General features: G+C 36.9%; 3 protein-coding genes across 5 annotated transcripts; 1 reads left to right on the top strand and 2 right to left on the bottom strand.

Annotated features, from left to right (window-relative positions):
- Positions 1–1,202: 1,202 nt before the first annotated feature.
- On the bottom strand, positions 1,203–12,260 carry LOC114744126 (zinc-finger homeodomain protein 5-like). 3 transcript variants are annotated; one of them, XM_028932316.1, is made up of 4 exons: positions 12,204–12,260; positions 4,478–4,486; positions 2,279–2,994; positions 1,203–1,609 (listed from the first exon to the last, which is right to left on the bottom strand). In XM_028932316.1, exons 1-4 carry the CDS (start codon positions 12,258–12,260, stop codon positions 1,546–1,548), a joined length of 846 nt encoding a protein of 281 aa, XP_028788149.1. In that variant the 3' UTR covers positions 1,203–1,545. The 3 variants fall into 3 exon arrangements, with proteins under 3 accessions (XP_028788149.1, XP_028788147.1, XP_028788148.1); XM_028932314.1 differs by lacking the exons at positions 4,478–4,486; positions 12,204–12,260 and having other exon boundaries at positions 2,279–4,106; XM_028932315.1 differs by lacking the exons at positions 1,203–1,609; positions 4,478–4,486; positions 12,204–12,260 and adding an exon at positions 1,771–2,079 and having other exon boundaries at positions 2,279–4,106.
- Positions 11,927–13,934, bottom strand: LOC114744125 (probable DNA-3-methyladenine glycosylase 2). Its single transcript, XM_028932313.1, has 2 exons — positions 13,420–13,934; positions 11,927–13,270 (listed from the first exon to the last, which is right to left on the bottom strand). The coding sequence occupies exon 2, from the start codon at positions 13,267–13,269 to the stop codon at positions 12,283–12,285; it is 987 nt and encodes a 328-aa protein (XP_028788146.1). The 5' UTR covers position 13,270; positions 13,420–13,934; the 3' UTR covers positions 11,927–12,282.
- A 2,568-nt stretch (positions 13,935–16,502) lies between these two features.
- On the top strand, positions 16,503–21,214 carry LOC114744124 (sugar transporter ERD6-like 6). Its single transcript, XM_028932312.1, has 18 exons — positions 16,503–16,980; positions 17,087–17,149; positions 17,239–17,328; positions 17,408–17,467; positions 17,558–17,623; positions 17,714–17,779; positions 17,875–17,950; positions 18,131–18,195; positions 18,366–18,458; positions 18,606–18,686; positions 18,804–18,888; positions 19,428–19,474; positions 19,551–19,613; positions 19,723–19,782; positions 19,867–19,932; positions 20,026–20,085; positions 20,285–20,399; positions 20,891–21,214. The coding sequence occupies exons 1-18, from the start codon at positions 16,786–16,788 to the stop codon at positions 20,956–20,958; spliced, it is 1,419 nt and encodes a 472-aa protein (XP_028788145.1). The 5' UTR covers positions 16,503–16,785; the 3' UTR covers positions 20,959–21,214.
- Positions 21,215–21,535: the final 321 nt, after the last annotated feature.

Genomic DNA, 21,535 nt, shown 5'->3' with positions numbered 1-21,535 from the left:
TACAACCTGACCAATTGTTTCCGTACGTGTGGGAAATGGGAGAAGATTTTTTGTGCGCAAATAGTGCATTAAGTTGCTTTTTGTGTGCGTGTGTCTTCCCAAACTTCGGGCAACAATGAGAATGTGCGGTATATTGGAAATTAATCAAAACCAGTCATCTGCCAGATAGGTGATCATAACACCAAGATTTGAATATCAATATTTCATGATGGATAATTATGCAATTTTGTCTTGGCTTTCCATCTAAAGATTTGGCTGGAGTTAAAACGCTATACCTTTATCAACCAATTTCTTGCCTCAATTTGTTGCTTATCCTTTAATTTCGTCTTGCAATGACCTGACTATTATCCTTTCAATGTTGCTTGTCCTTTTAAAATCGATATTTGTTAGTGAATAATTCTTGTGATTCTGTTTGGCTCAAGAAGTGCTTTCAAGCAGTGAGAGTGGGAACCATTTATCTTGCTTGTATATGATGATCAACAATCTTGATTTTCGCATGCCTCGAGCTTCCACCACTGCTCAGCTTAAATTTAGGTGGCATGAAACTGTTAATATGTGATTTACCTTGACATCAGAGGCATTACATACACGTTACTTTAATGGGTACCGTTTAGTGTAAAGTATTGAAAACAAGGAATAAGGATTAGAATTAGATTGAGAAAATAGCATTTAGTATGAGAGATTGCTATTACATGAGATTAAGGAATATCATGAGAGGAAGTGTATGGTATTCCCCAATCTTACTTTTATGGGTTTGTCTAATCCCATACAACAAATAATTACTCATGTTAAAGATTTTTTTAATTATAATCCTAATCTTAATTTTTTATCTTGCTTCATACCAAGCGGGAACTATGGGTGTTAAGTAATTTTGATTGTGTGAAGCCAGCGCTTCTCCAAGTTAGGGCAATCCGGTGCACAAGCCTTCTACGACTGACCCATCAAAAGGAATACGAGACCCCGCCATACGTTTGGTTTTGGATGATCATCTTCCGTAAAATCGGCTAAAAAAAAAAGCTTTTTAGATACTTAGATTTGTTTTTTGGGGATGTACAGATGCTCGCGTCCGAAATGTAGTACAAATTGGTGTTTTGTGCTTCCTACATGTCGCAAGGCAGGGTTATATTAGTTTGTGTGAAACGAGTGGTACGGGCATTAGTACGTGGGTGGTCAAATCTAGTGAGGCTCATATTTCGTGTAACCCCATTACTAATTTATTTAGAAACATTTCATACACATAATACTGCGATATTCCAAGCAGTCATCCATCACCGTTAACTCAAAAATAGTAATGCGTATTTCTTCGAGTCTCAGAAAAGTGCATTGGCTCATAAAAATCTTTTGCGTCTACCCCAATCATTGATTATACCTTTTCGACTTTCCCTTGGGTCGAAGAAAATCTATGCTCTTTCTCCAGTTTCATACATGCCACATGGTTCAGAAAGTATTTGACTCATCCACCATGTACCATTTCATGGGTATTTCGTGGGCAGGGAATGAAAAACATCTAAAGCGAGAAAAACTCTTATCCCTCCCTCTTCATTTTTAGGGGGGGCTATTTATCTGCCTGGCTCGCTGGGGTAGAGCGGAGACAAAAAACAGTCGATAGCTGAAAAAGACACGGGTGAGAAAAGAGCGGAGTATAATTAATATTGTCTGCAAATTCATGTGTCGGTGTCCAACAAGAGAGGAGAGAAGAGAGGACAGAGATTGTGTGGTTGGGTGGAATCCTATTTTGTTCCGGGACAGCCTTTGTTACTCCTGTTGGCGATAAAATGGATGAAGAGGTTCCACAGACCGAGGCTTCCATGATTTGAGGGGTTGGTTTGATTGGAAGAAAGCTCTTAATTTAAGCCATTATTATACATGAAATTAAATATCACTGCTAACCAAGAATCGCTAGCTTGAGTTATGGCTTTACATCAATCCTTACGTACGACCCTAAGTTATCATCTTAATTTCTTGTTGATTCTTTAGGTTTCTCCTTCTAGAGTCCAGATTCTAGTTTCTTCTCAGACAAGATAGATATCCACATAACACAAAACAGAAGGTCGCAGGCTGAATAAAGAGGATTATATGCTGCAAATAACATAGAGAGATGGAGTAGTCAGAAAAATCGAATAGTTATCAGTGGTTTTTTCAACATCTCTACTTGAGTTTGCACATTTAATCTACTTATTCACTGGTTATAAAATATGGTTTCTTTCTCAAAACAGGTTAAAAAAACAAGTAACAAATGAAAGGAGATGAAGGTGAAGCCTAGCCTAAGATTGCTTACATTTGCTTCTTCTTCATGGCCTGTTTGTTATTGTGCATCCAAACCTTGAAAACCTGCCGTTTCACACCCGCTTGATTACAAAACTGTTGTACTTCTTGTTCGTCGTGTTTCTGGATCCTCCATCCCAACTTCTCGGCGAACTCCATCATCCTGTCCTTCTGCTCCTGGCTAAACTTAGTCCTAAACCTTTTCTTTGATGACCCTTGCCCTCCCACATCATTACACTGAAACATGTTCAGATCTTCGCTTGAAGACTCCGCCGCCCCGCCGCCTCCGCCGAAGGCCATCATCAACGGCGGGAACGACCCACCTGAAAATCTCATATGTTGATGGTGATGATGATGATGAAGAGGAGGGGGTGGCGGAAACTGCGGAGAAAGAATCCTACTCTGTGCGTTATTGCTTTTGCTGGGAGGGTAGGCGTAGTAATTGAGAACATTAGTTTGAGGTTCACCTTCGGTCTCTTTCCGGTGGAAATTGCGGTGGCAGTCACAAGCGGCACATCTCAAGGATTGTGGAGTGCCTTCTTCTCCACTTGGCATGAACTCGCCGCATCCATCCACTACGTGTCCTCCCATGCTCGCCGCATGATTCTTCAAGCATTCTCTGTACCTAATCGTCCTCGCTGTTGCTGGTCCTGGGTTTGATCTGCTAGCAATTGTTGTGATCGCTGTTACGCTTGGCGGATCTGGATCTCTCGTGTTTCTCTGCAATTGCTGAAGTGGGTTCGATGGCAGAGAAGGAGGAGGATGATTAAGATGATAGTGGTCTGAAGTTTGAGGAGGTTGATCACTACTCGTTTCGCCTACTGTTGAAGCTAGAGTTGGAGAAGAAGACGAGTCCCTATTGGAGGGATTATAGCCTGAAGAGGTTGGTAATGGCATCTCTATTTCCTTATCTAAACCTCTCATCAGTTCCATCAAATCTGACTTCTAATGAAGGCCTAGATCTAAATTATATATGATTTGGTATGATATTATCTTAAAGCATGCTCATTTCCTGAGTGATTTTGCTTTAATTATATATAGTGCTGTGGGTCTTCCTGTGCAGCCCGATCAACCCCCCAACTCATCCTAATCTGATGGAAAACCGGTCTTAGTCGAGAATATTATTGCAGGCGCACCTAAATATATTCTTTCCTTTCCTTATTCCGCTATTGACATTCCAAGTGCTATAAATTTTCTCTAATCAAACCTGTTCTCAAGGAGCCGTGTTTTAGTGATTAAGCTGTACCTATGGTGGTGCTGGAAATTAAATGTTTTGATATTTAAAAATAATAATAATAAGTAAATTCAGAAACAAAAGAAGAGAGAGAAGGGCAAAAATTGGTGAGAATTTATTGAGATGAAGCTGCCAACTGGGTCCCTTCCCTTTGAGAATCTATGCAAGACTCACCGGCAAAGCTAGATATTACTGTAGATTTGAAGCCTAGGAATATTGCTTGCACCAGCAAGACCGTGAGAGGGAAGGATAGAAACAAAGAACACCTGAAAAAGGCTTTCTACCTTCCAAGCTTTGATTAAGAAAGAGATCTAAGATAGATATCAATCTTAAGTGATCAGAAAAGAAGGATATGCAAAGCCAAAAAAGATGACAATACAAGGTGAGAAGCTAAAAGGGCCGAGAGAAAGGTTGTTTCCTACCACCCATCAGACTCCATAAAGACTAGTAGGTTGGTTTGCACTCAGAATTAGTGATGACTACGCTGGAGGAGTAGGTCTTGCAGAACCGACAAAGGTCATGTTTGTCATCTCCAATCTAGTTCAGTTCTTAATTATTGCCCTTCTGAACCACTCACTTCATCAAACCCTAGCCAAACTTCCTTAGAATCAATGGTTTTTTTTTCCCTGAAATAGGAAGATGCATGTAAAGTAGAAAGTGTGTGTGCAGGCAGATGGATGCCTCCCTTGGCTTGAAGATCGTCAAGATTAAGCCGCTTCGGATATATGCAAATCAGACTGAAAACCCTACTTAAAAGAGAGGTTTGATTAGTTTTATTAAGATAAGAGTGAGCAGGAGAAAATAAGGAATATGAGGGAAATGACCCTTTTTCTTTCTTTATAAGGGGGGGAGTGAACGTGAGAGATTATTAAAGTGAGTGAATGCTTGCTGGGCCACTTCTCAGCAACTTGTCTTGTTGGTGTTAGTGTGTGTGTCAGATTTTCTCTTTTGTGCGCCTGCTGCTGCAATACCTGCTGCAACCCACTTCTTTTGCTCACTAACTTCTCTTTGTAATTGACATTGAGAGGCATCTTCTATTTTTCTGCTTCACGCGTCCATCTTTTCATTGCCCTGTGGTACCGTCTCACGTTGGCCACTATTCAAAAGACATCCAAAAAAGAGGGGAAATCATATCCATAAGGCACAACTAGACTACTGTTCAAATTGACTCTTTCCTTGTCTCCACCCTGAACCACCAAACCTTGACCTTTGGGGCTCAAACGTGATTCATGTACCCGCCAACGCTTCTTCTTGCCCCGTTCTTCATCCATAGGTTATGTATTCCATGGGTAGAGACTGTATTTGACCTTTACTTTTTATCAGCTGAATAATTTTAATACAGGTTTTTAAACAATACATAACACGTAAAATTCCATTCGTGATCTTGAGGTAATGTTCCGAGAAGTACTTAAAAGTAGAAGTGAATGAGCTCACCCCGATTTGCGTACGAAACTTCATTTAATCCATTACCTCTATTATACTATTTCTGGTTCTAATTATACAAACAAAATTTTATAATATGGAAGTACTATTTCTTTATAGCTGGAAGTTTTAAGATAAGCATGATATGATTGTATTGAGCATTGAATTTGGCATGGAAAGCAGAAAATAAAAGGCATCGAATATTGCAGACTGTGCATGCCTCTGTGCCATTTATCTCGTCTGCTTTGATGATCATTTTCTTTCCCCAGGTTACTGACACAATTGTTTCGCTAAAACCCTGACAGATTAGGAAACAAAAATCTGCATTTGAGTTCCTCTTGTTTCTTCAATATTTTTTGTTTTTTTGAGATTGTCATATCTGGGAACTAACAGAAAATGTGGTAAACAAGAAAGAGGATATATCGTGAGTTCCTTAGAAACATGCAACACTTAAAATATGATTTGATGTGTGATGCCTAGGCCTTTTCGTTTGGTGATTAACAGCAACAATTTCCGAGCATTAATTTAATACGAGCACGACAGCCCCCGTTTGGGGAAATAATTAATTAGCAACTGGGAGTGATTAAGAATGTAAAGTCTGATACGCGGCAGATGACCAGCCAAGAGTCTCCGAATCGGTATAGCTTTCCTCTACTTGCGGTTCTGTTGTTAATGGCAAAATGATATGCTTCAACGTCAGAGCTGAGCTGAGAGGGAACCTCTTTAATAAGAGTGCCACGTCACTTAACGGCAGCGTTTTAAATAGTATCTATCACGAGCTGGAATTTCGCTCCCAATATCAAAATGTCATTGTCATGAGTAATCAGTAAGTATATCTTTTGACTCGTGAGTCATGTTCGATTTCAATTTTCAATGAGCCTTCAAATCTTGTTCCTCACCTGAATTTTTTCTTTTCTTTTCTTTTTTGAAATTGTACACACACATAAAAAAACTACTAAATAGTTTAAATTGTCAAAAAAATTAGGGTTAATATAATATTTGATTTTTTTCAAATTTGTTTTTATTTTAATTTTAGTACTTTAAGTTTTAAATTATAGATTATGGTCCCGATAAAATGGTTAAGATTTTTATTGAGCTATAATGATCAATATTTTAAATAAAAACAAAACTTGAGAAACTAAAAAATATGATTTAAAATTTAAAAGACTAAAATCAAAATGAGAATAAACTTGAATGACCAAAAATTGTATTATCATAAAAATTTAAAGCAAGTCATCTATAATTCATAGCTTCTCCTAGTGGCCTATCATTTTTTTCATGCATGATAAAATGATTAAAAATTAACTAATGCTTTTTTGTTAAAATTCTAGAATGACATTCATTTTGAAACAGGACCAAATCTAAAGTGAAATATTTTAAAAAGGAGGGTGTATGGAACTTCTCGTCTTCTATGATGTTCTTGCTCACGAGCATCAATCATGAAAAATAATTTAAAATTCAGGCAGGTAAATCTAGATTCCGGACGGAATTTCTGAGGTCGAGTTTTTTTGTTTTCATTAGAACCATTTTGAAACGCATTGATTAGAAGTATTGTTTTTTTGGGGGGCGGGGGGGGGGGGGGGGGGGAGGGGGAGGGAGACGCGAAGCTGGAAAAGATTTTTTTGTTCGTCGTTATGTGGGCGGAGAAGAATCCAAATAATTGAAGCTATATCAGTTTTGGATATGAGAGCATCAAGTAGATTTCAAGATCATGAGGAGAATCGGCCTTCCAATTGCTAGCCAAAAATTAAAAAGACGAAAAAGAAGAGATAACTGAGACTTAATGACAAGCATTTGTTCAAATATGGATATGCATCCTCTGGGGGAATAAATATATCATGCGCCCGACGCAAAAAGTTTTGAAGTGAAGACAAATAAAGTTATAAATGTATATATATATATATTTATTAGAAAGACAGACATTAACAAATAACAATCTGACGTTTCAAGTAAATTAAACCATGATTTTTCATTTTTCACCTAGAGAGAAACATTTATAACCCTCCTCTGTTTCTTAATATAAAACTCAGTTGTTGAATTAATATTAGTTCTAAATATAAGATCTATTTTTATATTTATTATTTTTCTTAAATCGCTTATAATCAAGTAGGAAAGAGAAGAAATATATTAAGAAAGATGAGATGATATTTTAGAAAAGATATATCATATTTTTTATAATTAACTAAATTACTTAACTTTCTTAACATAATTAAATTAGTTAAATAGGTTTGGGTTAATTAATCTGCAAGTATTTATAATTTCAACGAATTTTGAATCAGGTCCCTATAGTTTTTTTCTTTTTATCAGGTCCTTATACTTTTATCTTTTTTTAATTAGGTCCTTGTATTTATTTTTCTTTTAATTAAGTCCTTATAATTTCACTAAATTTTTAATCAGGTCCATGTAGTTTTAATTTTTATTTATTAATTAAATATAAGCTTAATTAAATAGATTAATACTGAAATATAAAATATTAATAATTATGTAATAAAAAAGTAATAGAATTAATTAATTCAGGAAATTTTTTTAGAACAATTACTTTTTTTGCTGAAAAAATTAAAATCATTATAATAATTCAATATCTTTAAAATATTATTGTTTATAAACTAATATTAAATAATATATACTATTTTATGTTTATATAATAGTACTATTAGAATTTATAAAATGAAGAATAAAAAATTCAGGGACTTAATTAAAAATAAGATGAACTTGTAAGGACTTGATAAAAATAAAAATAAATACAAGGACCTAATTAAAAACAGGTGAAAGTATAAGGACCTGATAAAAAGAAAAAAAACTATAAGGACCTTATTCAAAATTAGTTGAAACTATAAGGAGTTGTGGATTAATTATCCCAATAGGTTTTACATTAAGGACTGGATGACTACAAGTCATAAACTCACTGACAACAACATACGATATATATATAAGACAAATTGTCCGTTTGGATTAACAGTAGAAAAAGTAACTTATTTTTAATATAACTCTTGAAAAAGTGAGATTAGATAAAAATAAAATTGAACAAAGCGATTTATGTTTGGATTAACTTTTATAAAAATTAGTTTGTAAAATAAAAAACTATTTGGGTTATGGTTGGATAAGTAAGTGTAGTCAGTAAAATGATCAAAATAGGTATGACATTTATTAAATAATAAAAAATGATTAAAAATATGAATTTACAAAATATAATAATTTAAAATTATAGTTGGAAGAAGTTAAATTAAATGAATAAAAATATATTTAAATTAGAAATTATAGTAATGTGAAATTTTGAACCAAATAATATTACATAATTAATTAGATGAAATACTCTGCACAATTTGTGTAAATATAAAATTAAAAATGATATTAAAAATTAAAAATATTATAAAAGTTATGTTAAAAATTATTTTCACTCAAGAGAGTATTAAAAATAAATAACTAAAAACTTATTAGGAAGTACAAGAAGTATGAAGATAAAAGCATAAGAATATAAATATAAGGACAAAGATATTTTTTAATTTTAAAAAGTTATTTTTGTATAAGTCATAAGCAAGTTTCAGATGTTTTTAGCTCATAAATCAGATTGGCAAAAAAACAGCTCTTAAATTTACAAACTGATGACTTATCAAGCTTTTAAGCTACTTTTTGTCCCATAAACGCTCAACCAAACAGGCTGAAAATTAGTTATTTTTTCTGCTTGAAACTGCAAGGGATAAAGTTCAAATTGTGCTAAAGAAATTTATAAATTGTTTAAATTGGACTTTATAATTTAGTACGGTGGCATGAAACCTCTTTGTAAATAATAGAAAGTAGAAAAATTAAGATCAGGTCTTCAAAAAAATAATTATCTTAAAATTTATTGACAAATAGAGAGTAAATAATGACAAGTTTAAGAATAAGAAATAACAAGAAGTTTAGGTCAATCACTTATCATTGAAATTTTTTTAATAATATTTTGTTTTGAGACTTCTTTTTTTTTTTTTTTTTAATTGAGGGGGCGTGAAAGAACGCAATAAGGGAAGGAGAGTGAGGAGAAGGGATCCGGCATTCCGGGGGCGTTTGGGCGTGCCCCCACGGCCCCCCGCATATGAGACAAACAACTTTGGCAAGGGAACAGTGTCCCTCGCTTCTCGCACGCGACTCCCTTCTCCTTCTCCATCCCTGTCCCCAAATCTAGCCCTAAGCCCTTTTTTGACTTTTAAACTAATATATATTTTTATGAAAATTCTGTTTGGTTCTTCATTTTATGTATCCATTTGCTACTTACAAATGCAGTGGACGGTGGTGCCCTCTTGCTTAGTCAGCGTACCGGGCAACCCTAGCTGGGTCCTGCTGGTCTTGTATTTGGGCTTGCTGAGCCCATTTTGATTGTATTAACTAATGCTTCTAGTCGCTAAATCTAACGTTCATTGTATTTTAAATTAAACTCAACGAAAGAGTATCACGTTCTAATTGCCCAAAACAATTTATCTGGTCATTAATATTTAATAACTCGCTGTCTGTGCATTTCTTTTTATAGTTGATAAACATAGCTACGACCATGATATCGCATCGTTATTTTCACGATATCCTCGTTCTCAGAAAGCGGAATATTTCGCGCATCTTTGTTTTTTGGATTCTGTCACTTACCACTTGGTAAATGTTCTCATGGAGCCTGCGTTATATTAGAAGAATATATGAGTATTCGGTGGTTCTCTCAAACGTATAATATCCATGGGATTGGGAACTTGATGGCATTTTCTGGGATCCACTCGATCTTGGAGTGGAGAGAGTGGTCGCAGGAATTAGAAAGTAAGATTCGAGATCAAGAAAGTGCCCTGAATAATTGAAATTTAACGCAGAGTTGCTGTTCCAAATCTTAGTCCAATCTCGGCCCTGCGCGATTCGTCCCACCAACAATATGATTTTAGCTGGATATGGTTCTAGAGATATCGTCCCTAGACGACAAAACCAACAAAGACGAAACTCCGCAAAACTGGACCAAACAAAGCAGTCTCTGGAATGATTTGTTCCTCGGATCCGAAATTAATCACATGCAATGTTCCCAGCTTAACATTGTTCGGATTTTGGTTTTAACCATTCCTTGTATTTCCAATTTCCCCCCTTAATTTTCTCCCGATTCATGAATGAATCAATTGAAGCACCTTATCCAAATGTCCGTGCTCCGTCGGTCCGTTCCCTTTACTAAAAGCATTTATTCCAAAAGCCGTGTTCCGCGTTCACCCCAAATCATTGTTTCGTTGCGCGTTGAGTAAGTGAAGATTTACTAGTAAATATATTGGGAAAAAAATTGTGCACAGGCATATATAATTATATATATATTCCTATGAAACATCTGCTTTTGAAGAGCTAACGAGGAAGGGGTCGCGGTGACGTGTATTTGTCGTGTAGCGGTTGGCATTGTCGGATAGTGGAACAGTGGGGGCAGAGCATGTTTAAGAACACGTGGTTAGAAGGCTATAAAGTGGATGATGCTTATGAATATGATACCCCTTTTTGTCTTTTCATTGGTAACTGCAGAGGTTCTTTTTTCGCCCTTTTCATTCTGGGTTCTCTCTTTTACGATTCATAGTCATGGGACTCTATGATCATCTGCTGGACCCTTGCGCCTTAACCCTAAATTCCCCCTGGCCCACATTCCTGTCAACTACACTACCACATCTACCACATCCAACTGGCCCCCCCCATTACTAGTTGCCTCAAGGTTAAGCCCAAGTGACCCGACTATTAAGGGCCTACATGGAGGCCCAACAAGTCCAATCAACCGTACTTTTGGCGTCCACCTCCTGATTAATGCTTCTAAGCTTCACGATAGTTCATCACAAAGCGACATATCCAACTGCTTCTTTTGCAAATGCCTTATCGTATAGTGTGGTATGATAGCTTTTTTTTTTTATAAATGAGTGAGAGAGAGCTGGTCGATTCTACTCTGCTTATGACATCAGGGGATTAATATCTACCCCTTAAAGGAGAAAAATCTAAGTAACTTGGGATATTGCATTTCCTATACCCACAGAATCTGGACCCTTCATATCGCTAGTATTCTCAACTCACCCTTATTACTTGGGGCACTGACATTTTTCATGTTAACCACCGGGGGGAAATGTATGGTCTGCTTGGGCCATAAACCCTCACTGACCCGCACGGGTTACTGATTAATTACATCCTTAAGAGGGGGGGGGGGGGGCGGGACATTACAGTACACTAGTTTTTTGGGTCTCTTAACGGGTTCGTGTTTAGGTAACGTCTGGCTAACATATGGATGATAACGTCATCACGTTCGAGTTCATGTTCACTCGTTTTATGGGCAGCGTGCTGTGGGATGATCAATTTCTATCAATATATATTGAATCTAAGGCTGTACATTGTAACACTTTTCTTTTTTTTTAAGTATTTGCATAAGCCTGTGAGAATCCACGTTTACAAAAATCAATACGATACAAGTCACGTTTTTCAACTTTAATCCAAATAAACACTGCTTTTTTGAAACCAAGATACACAAATGCGAGCTTTAAATGTCGTAATGAGTGGAGAGAGCATAACATTAGTAACAATGGCATTAAGAAGGTTAAAACAAATCCGAGCTTTAAATATCGTAATGCATTCAGCATCTCCCTAGTGGTTGATCAAGGACACAAGCATCAAGTAATGTTTAAATTCGACAGCCTAAGTACCTCCAATTCATTCTTGCTTGATGTGCATGCAATTCTCCTCACATCAAGCGAGTGATTCATTAGAATGGGATTAATTTGGTATGGCAGCCAATCCGCCTATGCAGTTTTATTTAGTTAGCTTTAATCTTGCCAACCGAGTGACATTACGAAGATTATCACCCTCCCATTTCCATTCACAGCAGAGGCATCCACACCCAGAAAGTATGAGATTTCAGTTAGCCACCTTATCCATCAAAAATCGACAGTGTTTATGAGCTAGTGAAAATAATAACAATCATTCCTTCAGACAGGACCTCCATCGCTTACAACAAATCCTATATCACGATGACCATCCATCCAAAATGCAGAAATCTTACAGAAGAGTTGAATCCGGCAGCCCCTTTTCTTTCATTTTCATCAATCACACAGATTTTACATTTCCACTAAGACACGCCTACGAGACGCGATATCACCAAACAAACGTTTCGTTTCGAATAAATATAACCACGCCCGATTACCCAAATATAAAATGATGTGTGTGTGTGCAGATTTGAGAAGTCCAATCGAACTTCAAAAATGAGGGGTCAATGGATGCTAGATTAAACTTGCATGATAATGGAATAGCAAACCAAATACAGATTTACCACGCAATTGAAGATTAGCAAGACACATAATTCCAATTTATAGGCTTGCATTTCCATTGAAAGGGTAACATTGACGAGGCTATTCGGTCTGTTGCTGCTCTGTCACGGTACTTCCCGCCACTTCTACTGCTGACAATGTCGGCAAAACCCCTTTTGCTTCCATGAGCCTATACATATACCAAGCCCCAACAGACCTATATGGCTTCCACTTCTCGCATAATTTCTCCATTTGTGAAGGCTTTGGCAATGCTTTGAGGCCATACAATCGCTCCACGCCTCTTCTAACAACCAGATCCCCTACAGGAAGAACGTCCGGTCTGTGAAGTGTGAAGATCATGAACATGTGCACTGACCAAGGCCCAATCCCCTTAACCATAGTAAGCTTATTAAAGAGGGTCTCATCATCCATTTCAAGTATTGAAGAATCTGATAGTAAACCTTCCCTGTATTTGCTTGCCAGATCATGGATGTAACCCGCTTTGTGTCCAGAGATTCCAACTTCTCGAAGCTGCTGTACCGTCAGTCCAAGCACTGTCTCAGGCAGAACTGAAGCCTCACCTCCACAGAGTGAGACGAAGCGTGTGTGGATCGTTTTGGCGGCCTGGTTAGAAAGTTGCTGGCAAACAATGCTTTTTGTGAGAGACAGGAATGCCGGGCGATGAGTAGGGAACTCAGGAGGGCGAAAAGAGTCGATACAATACGCCAAGAGGGAATCAGACAGGCGCAAATGCTGAAGAGCGAGATCGATTTCACTTTTCAACGTCAACGGCTTAACGATCATGGGCAAAACGGAGGGCGATGCGGATGGGGTTTCCTTCTCCGTAATGAAAGTATTGGCCTCCGAGTGTGAAGTCCTGGATGCTTCTGCGTCGGGAATCTGGGGGCGTTTGTTATCATCAGCATCGGATGTGACTCTTCGAATTTTTCGAGCCCGAAATGAAAGTTTGGAAGAAGTTGGAGGAGGAGGGTTTAATGAAATAGCAGTCGTGGTTGGAGACCGAGAATCCTGAGACTGAAGCTCCGAGTCAGAAATGCCTTTGGCTTGGGATCGAGTTCGTCTCACCATTCTGACAATTGGGGCTGGTTTTAGGGTTACGGATGCCAAGCAAGAATACCGGGAAAATGGTAACAAGATCGAGCTTCTACTTAACTTTGGAAAAATTCAAGGGAGGGTTAGTAAAAATCGTAAAGTCTTATAATATAAATTTATAATCACCTGAAAAACCTTTCACTAGTCTCTCCTTCTCTCCCGCTATCCTTTCACTTCCCCAGTACTGCAATATATTCAACCCCTTATTCTGAAATCTCTCCTTTTCCCCTATTTGATCCAAAACTAAATGAGTTGCTGCGCCAGCACTGGGGCAACCTGGAGGCATCACCCAGATGACAAATTCCAATTCAAAAACCTGCAAGAGTTTTTTTTTTTTTTTTCCCTTCCAAAACTCAAGTTCCATTCTCCTTGGAAGAGAGCAAAATTCGGATGCCCATCTCACGACCTCTGCCTGAGAAATTCGAGACGAAGGAGGAGGTCTCCAAGGCGGCTCAGCTTTCAGAAATGTGCAGCATCAGAGCTTTTCGACCACCACCACCACAGCCACGATTGGAGAGAAAAGATTTAGTTTTTATGGTTTCAGTGGAGGCAGTGGGATATCTTCATAGAATTGCTTAGGAATTTTGAGAAAATATTGTTTTGGTGCATCTGGTGTTCGTCATTCTCTTCTCCGCCTTCCTTCTTTATTCGTTCCCTCCTCGCCTCTAAAATCCAGTTCCAGTTGTCGGGAAAAAAAATTACATGCTGAATTGGAAGGCACCGTTACCATACTTAATGGTGCTAAGTATAAAATTATTAAATTATTAAATGCGAAAGAATAGTTAGCGAATGACTTAAGGTAAATTACTACTGTATGCGTGATAAATGTCAAATTATGAAAAAAAATGAGAAATTAAATTTTAGACAAATTAAAAATTTAGGGGCTGAGTTGTATCAAAGCATAATCGGGCGATTGAACCAAAGAATTATTTTTCTCTCGTAAAGAACATAAAGAAATTAGTTCACCAAAAAAAAAACCAAAAAGCAATTCGCACTGCATTGAACACCTTCTGCATGAACTACGACAGGCTCCTTCGTGTCTTTTTTTTTTTTTTTTCGGGTTTTTGGTGGCCAACAACTGCAGCCGGTTCCTTGACGATGAGATGACGATATCACACTTCATTTTCATGAAAGCATCTTTCGTGATAATGATAATGATGTGGATATACTCCTCCGGTCCTTATTATAAGACCCAATTTGACTTTTTATTTGGTCCTAATTATAAGACCTAATCCATTTTGTCTCTTATATTTATGCATTTTTTCCAAGATAATCCTTCTATAATAATAGTTTTAGCCAATATACTTAATTAGCAAGGATATTTTAGGAATAACAACACTTATTTATTATAAATAACCAACTTAACTTGCTTCCTTAATCTCCTCAAATAAGTCAATTGGGTCTTATAATTAGGACCGGAGGAGTATTGTTTTTTTATTGACCTTATGTGAAATAAATGAAGCCTGAAGAAATGCAATCAAGGAAAACAATTGTCAGCGAATAAATGAATGCTTTGGGGCGCGGAAAGGAAAAATGAAAGACACTAATATATGCTCCCAAGTACAGTCCAGTTCTTTTGACATTAGGAGGCCCATGATTCACGTTTAGCACGGGGGTTGGGCAACCTCTACAGTTAATTTGAAAAACAAAAAAAGGAATTTTAAGATAAAATTTTTATTATATGCTTATTTTGTATATCATAAAATTATTTTTAAAAAACTAATCTAAACACTTGAAATGCATGTATTTGATCTCTTCTAGCTTGCTTGCAAATTGCAATTTTCCCACTATCATTCTTTTTTTCCGGCTTCACATATGAGAGATTGTAAACTTGGTATTTGCTTGCTGGGTATGGACGTATGGTTGCTTCTCGCCTATTTGCTTCGTTTAAACATCTAAATTTGGTTGAAGTTGATTCAGAAGAGGTTTTTTCTTTTGGCCGAAAGATAAATAGGCGAGAAGCAAATGCGAGTCCAAAAATTAGGCACCGACATCCCTTACACAGAGCCTTATTGCTAATTAATATATATCCTAATATTAATATAAGAGTTAGTTTGATATTTAATTTGATCTTAAATATAAAACTTCAATCCATCTGTCTTTTATTATTTATTTTTCCAAGGTAATTATTTACACATATTAAAATTTTTATTAAATAGTAATTTTATCAAATACAGTTAGTAATAATATTTTAGGAAAAATAACACACTTATTTATTAGCAGTGACTATTTTAACTAATTTTTTTAATCTACTCAAATTAGTTAACAAATTTTTATTTTAAAGACTGAAAATAGTATTTATATTGTGAGTGAATAATCATAGATTTATAATCTATGCACAGAAACAGTAAACGAAAGCGTCGTATTATTCAATACTTATTTAGAATAACTTATAAATAGTTTTTCAATCGTAATTTATAAAATACGAGATGAATATATAAAAAGAATTTTATCTCGACTTATATAAAATATATTTTTAAACACTTTTCAACGTGATTCCAAACGGCTCTTACTCTGCACTTCTTTAAATAAAAACAGCTAAAAATCAACGAGGAATTAAAAAGAGAGATTTCATTTAATGCGGTTTCACTCCACAACATTAGACTGGGAAAAAACATTCGCGTGTTGTGATGTGGCGCGCCTATCAATATCATACTGCCAAGTGTCTAAGATCGTCCTGGTAAGATCTGCCCCACTTTTTTGTGTGATTATTAATATTATTTCAACAACTTTTTTATTTAAACACTAATTTAATAGCATTAATTATCAAAATATTAAATTTAGAAATCTGAAAACAGGTCAATTTTTATTTTTTAACCCTTACCTCATGAAGATTGAATCCAATTTATCTCACAGATATTCTAATAATCCTGTTTGCCGGGTTCAGTTTCGAAATCGCATCTGCTGCGTACGTAAATTCTGTGTCTAGCATGTTAATCGAGAAGCCAGGAGAATATCTGCGTAAAACATTATTGCGGTAAGATAGGGTTTCAAAGGTTTTCTGGCCAAGACATCATAGTTTATTGATCCGAGTGAGGAGAAGTTCAATTCTTTAAGATAAAAAAGTGAATTTAATTATTTAAATAAAATGATAAACACTACGGTAATGTGAAAAAACTTCACTCTCTAAGCAAAATTCAGTCGAAATAATTCAAGCACAATAATGGAACGGAAGTAGTATGGATGGTGGACGCTGGAAACTCCAGGATTGATAACGAGTCTGAAATCCGGTCTGACATAATTTTGACGGCGAAAGAGTCTGGCTGGAGTTGGTAGAATTAATTACTGAAATCCTTGGGAAGTACAAAAAATCAATAACCACTTCAATAACGCTGTCTCCCTGTCCGCCCAATACTTCATAATTTCCGCAGAATTACGCTTTATCTATCACTCATCATCTGGACGGCAAAATCGATCCGCCTGTTTGGAAAATTACCATTCAAGTTCAACCCACAACACTTCGACTTCGCTTGAGGTTCTGGGATTGCGGCAATGAGCTTCAGAGACGACAACGAAGATGGGAGGGATCTTAGGAAGCCCTTCCTCCAAACTGGAAGCTGGTACAGGATGGGCTCGAGGCAGTCCAGCATCATGGGCTCCTCATCTCAGGCCATACGAGATGGCTCTATCTCTGTTCTCTTTTGCGTCCTCATCGCCGCCTTGGGTCCTATTCAATTTGGTTTTACGGTACTTTATCTGTAGCCAATTTTATTGTATCTCGTCTTGATAATCACAGAAAGCTATTATTGATTTCCTTGTCCCCCCGTGATTACTGATTATATGGTTTTATCAGTGTGGGTACTCTTCTCCTACTCAAGAGAGCATAACCAGCGATCTGAAACTCTCAGTTTCGGAGGTTTGACTGCATTTGTTAATGAATCTAATTGGATGATGTTTTAAATTTTATGCTTATAATTCTCTTGCTGGATATATTATCGATAACAGTTTTCTCTGTTCGGGTCTTTATCAAACGTGGGAGCGATGGTGGGAGCAATAACCAGCGGTCAAATGTCGGAGTACATAGGGCGTAAAGGGGTATAATGATTTTTGGCTCTATTTACTCTTGCAAGGCTACCTACGACTGCTATGCGTGACGCCCGTGTTTGAATTGCAGTCACTAATGGTTGCCGCAGTCCCTAACATAATAGGATGGCTTGCCATTTCTTTCGCCAAAGTAAGCGATAGCATAGAAACTCTGATTTGATACCCCTGTTCGTTCTTTATCTAGTTTACAACCTTATCTTTTGCATTGCTGATTCTATAGGACTCATCTTTTTTATTCATGGGGCGCTTATTGGAAGGATTTGGCGTTGGGATAATTTCTTACGTGGTAATCTTGATAGTCATGTTTTCTTTTCCTATATGCTGAGATCAATAGGAGAAATTCTAAATGCAAATAGCCTGTCTTTCTTTTCTCAAGGTGCCTGTTTATATTGCTGAGATATCACCTCAAAACATGAGAGGCGGCCTCGGATCCGTGAATCAGGTTGGCTGCTTAATGTTGCTTCTTAATCCCACCTTCATCTGCTCCACTATCCTATTTGAAATGCTATTTTTAACGTCTGTCTTTTGTTTGCTCAGCTCTCCGTTACAATTGGAATACTGCTGGCTTATCTGCTGGGCCTTTTTGTCAACTGGAGAGTGCTTGCAGTTCTAGGTAAATTCCTTGTTACTAAAGCATGCTGATTGTTTTGAATCTCTTGAAGTTCCATGCATATTTGACAACAGTTGACAGAATGTTTAGCGACAAGTGCTTCAAAACATTGATGCATAGTTGATATCATTATTATTTCTAGGACCTAAATTATAACAGTGAGCATGTTCTTTCCCTTTGCAGGAGTTCTACCATGTACAGTGCTAATTCCTGGGTTATTCTTTATACCAGAATCTCCTAGATGGCTGGTATAAATCATATGCCGTGTAGTTAGTTTGGTGCTGATTGAATATCTGTACCTTTCCCACAGCTGATTTATATCTTTCTCTGTTTTCTTTCCTGGTCTTTTCTTTTTGTCGGGCTTGCTTTTTTTTTTTCTCCCCTCTTTTTTTTGGGGGGGGGGGGTTGGAAAATCCAGGCCAAGATGGGAATGACAGAAGAGTTTGAGACTTCATTGCAAGTTTTACGAGGATTTGACACTGATATTTCTGTTGAAGTACATGAAATCAAGGTATTTAACTCATTTTGCCACCTAAAGTAGCATAACAGCTTTGATGCTATGCCAAGAGATGCATGACGATAAGTGTAGGTGAGGTGTGGTTTAAGTGTCTTGTATCTGCGCTGAGAACCAAGTGCTGCTAAACTATCTTCTTTACAGAGATCTGTGGCATCAACAGGAAAACGAACTACCATTCGATTCGCAGATCTTAAGAGAAAAAGATATTGGTTTCCTTTGATGGTATGCTATAATTCATCCTAATTGTGTTCTCCCTATGTTTCCTAGTTTAGTTTGGCCTATTATTATTTATATGAGAGTTTGAGAAACCTAAACCTGAGGGTAATAAAGTGACTGCAGGTAGGAATTGGATTGCTTGTGCTCCAGCAAATCAGTGGTATTAATGGAGTTTTGTTCTATTCAAGCACCATCTTTTCGGATGCAGGTTAGATTTACTAATCAGCTGTTAGTTATTGAATTTGCTTTCTCATATATTTCTGTTTTCATTTTTTTTTATTTCCTTCTTTTTAAAAAAGGGGTGGGGGTTTAGATATAGGGGGATTGGAGGGTTGGGGTTGACGTTAAATATTTTTTCAGGATGAAGAGAGTTTACAATCCTCAAAATTCTTACGCTTAACATGCTACAACATGGCTTTGGATGACTTTGGATGAGATATCTGTTGACTTGTACTCCAAATTGGCATAATATCCATTTTCCTGTTGTCCTCCCATGAGTCTCATCGCTCTTTCCATATCATAGTGATGTTTTTAAAAATTTAATGACCCCGAACTTTGGCTTTGTTGTTGGCTTTGAGTGTATGGGATATGAAGATGGGGGTTAGTTCCCCTGTCTTATCTAAATTTCTTATTTGGTCAAGCTTCAGCACTCAGTGATGAAAAACTAATATAACATTAGATAACAGTTGTTGTGGCTCCAAAATTATGAAATGCTCTTTTTGAAATTCAACTTCCTTCTTGTGCCAGGAATTTCATCCAGCAAGGCTGCTACAGTAGGTCTTGGAGCTTGTCAGGTTGGCCACTATGCGTAAAATTAATGTGAATATCAAATTAGTAAATTCAGCTCTCATTGTCAACTTTCTTCTCCAGGTTTTTGTGACTGCAATCGCAACTTGGTTGGTGGACAAAACTGGCCGGAGGGTTCTCTTAATAGTATGTATTAAGGACAACGAAATTTCCAGAAAAGAAATTATGGGCAAATATTATTTTAGATTATGAACATGGAATTTGAAAATTCTGAAATCTGTTATTGCTTCTGCAGATATCCTCCTCTTTAATGACATTTAGCCTCGTCCTTGTTGCTGTAGCGTTCTATTGGGAGGTTAGTGCTTGGTAATGGCACTAGCTTGGTCCACTGTTAGGAGCACTGTTCTCTTTATAACTGGTTCTATCTTTATTAATACAGGGAGTCGTATCAAAGGATTCTCATCTATACAGCATTTTGGGAATAATCTCTGTGGTTGGGCTCGTGGTATGTTATGTGGGATGATGGGTCTAATGTCCTTCTTCCCATGCGTTGAAGTATTATAATTACTCATCAGTTCAATCAACTGTTTTTCTCTAGGCAATGGTGGCTGGCTTCTCTCTAGGACTTGGACCAATTCCTTGGCTTATAATGTCTGAGGTAATCAAAGTTTATATTTCACTTACTAGATTAAATGAGAGGAAGTACTTAATTCCTTATTCGGAAAATGTCTATGGATTCCCTTATGTAATCTTGTTTCTTAAGGCTTTATGTCCCGTGTAAGCCCTTAGACATCTGGATACATATGTAATTGTTTATTGGATACGTTTGGAATAACTCATTTCTAAATCATTTTCAGATACTTCCAGTGAATATAAAAGGCCTAGCTGGCAGTGTAGCCACCTTGTTGAATTGGTTTACTTCTTGGGCAATCACAATGAGTGCAAACTTGCTTTTATCTTGGAGCAGTGGAGGTCTCTCTCTCTCTCTCTCTCTCTCTCTGTGTCTGTGTTCACTTCTTTTTTCCTTCTCCTTACTGGGCGAGAGTAATCACCTATTGCTGGCTCAGTAGAATTCTTGGGGTATTATGTGCATGTTGTGCATGTACATGCAATGTCAAGAATTTTTTTTTGTCTTTTAGGACCACTAGTGGCATTGTGAAAACTATGATGGCCATTGCATGTATATGCACAACATAATACCTATATGTCTGGGAGTATATGGGGTAATGGAATGAAATGGAAGTCAAGAGGTGGAACCACAAGTGCCATACTATTGTTAGGATGTCTGATGAGATATAAGAGGGAATCGTTAACAGAATGGAATAACAATTGTGTCATTGACTCTTAGGATCCTTGCTCGCTGCATGGTCCAGGCCAGCCTATACCATAAATCTGTTATGCACATTCTTGCATGTTGTGTCATATGTGCCTATTAATAAAATGATGAATTTGACCGTCCACAGGAACATTCACAATCTACGCGGTAAGTATCTGCCTTCACCATTGTTTTTGTAGCAATTTGGGTCCCTGAGACAAAAGGAAGAACTTTGGAAGAAATTCAGGCATCCTTTCGATGATTTGGTTTGAAGAGCACTTGTTCAAATGAACCGATATACCAGATATCTAAGTTGTTTAATTAATTAAACTACTATGTAATAGTTTCTGTATTAATTTTTTACTGCATGAGTTGAGTTAGATCTAAATTCAAAGTATACGTATCACTTTTTGGTTGGCAAATAAAGAAAGCAATCTGTTGAGATCATTAATTGCTGACATTCAACTTTTATCATGATCCTCTGAGCATAGTCGCTGACATAATATGATGAACATAGGAGTTTCAGTCCCTGAGTTGGATTGTTTTTGCATCAGATTTATAGAGGTTAGAGGATATGGGGGGATAAATGTGTAGAATACCAATTCATAGAATTTCAGTAGATATACATGAATAATAATTTCCTCCATGGTTTACATTTTTTCAATTACATTTTTACATATTTAAATGATGTGTCTAGGGATGATCTATAACTTGACAGGCTTCTTGAATAGTTTGTAATTGAGATCGTGTCAAGAAATTTTTAGGCAAAATTTATTGAAAAGCCTAGTGTGTT

The sequence above is a fragment of the Neltuma alba genome, unplaced genomic scaffold (assembly GCF_004799145.2).
Source record: "Neltuma alba isolate B1F8T4 unplaced genomic scaffold, ASM479914v2 tig00004269_pilon, whole genome shotgun sequence".
NCBI classification, from domain to species: domain Eukaryota; kingdom Viridiplantae; phylum Streptophyta; class Magnoliopsida; order Fabales; family Fabaceae; genus Neltuma; species Neltuma alba.
This window is presented reverse-complemented; position numbering and strand designations above follow the sequence as displayed.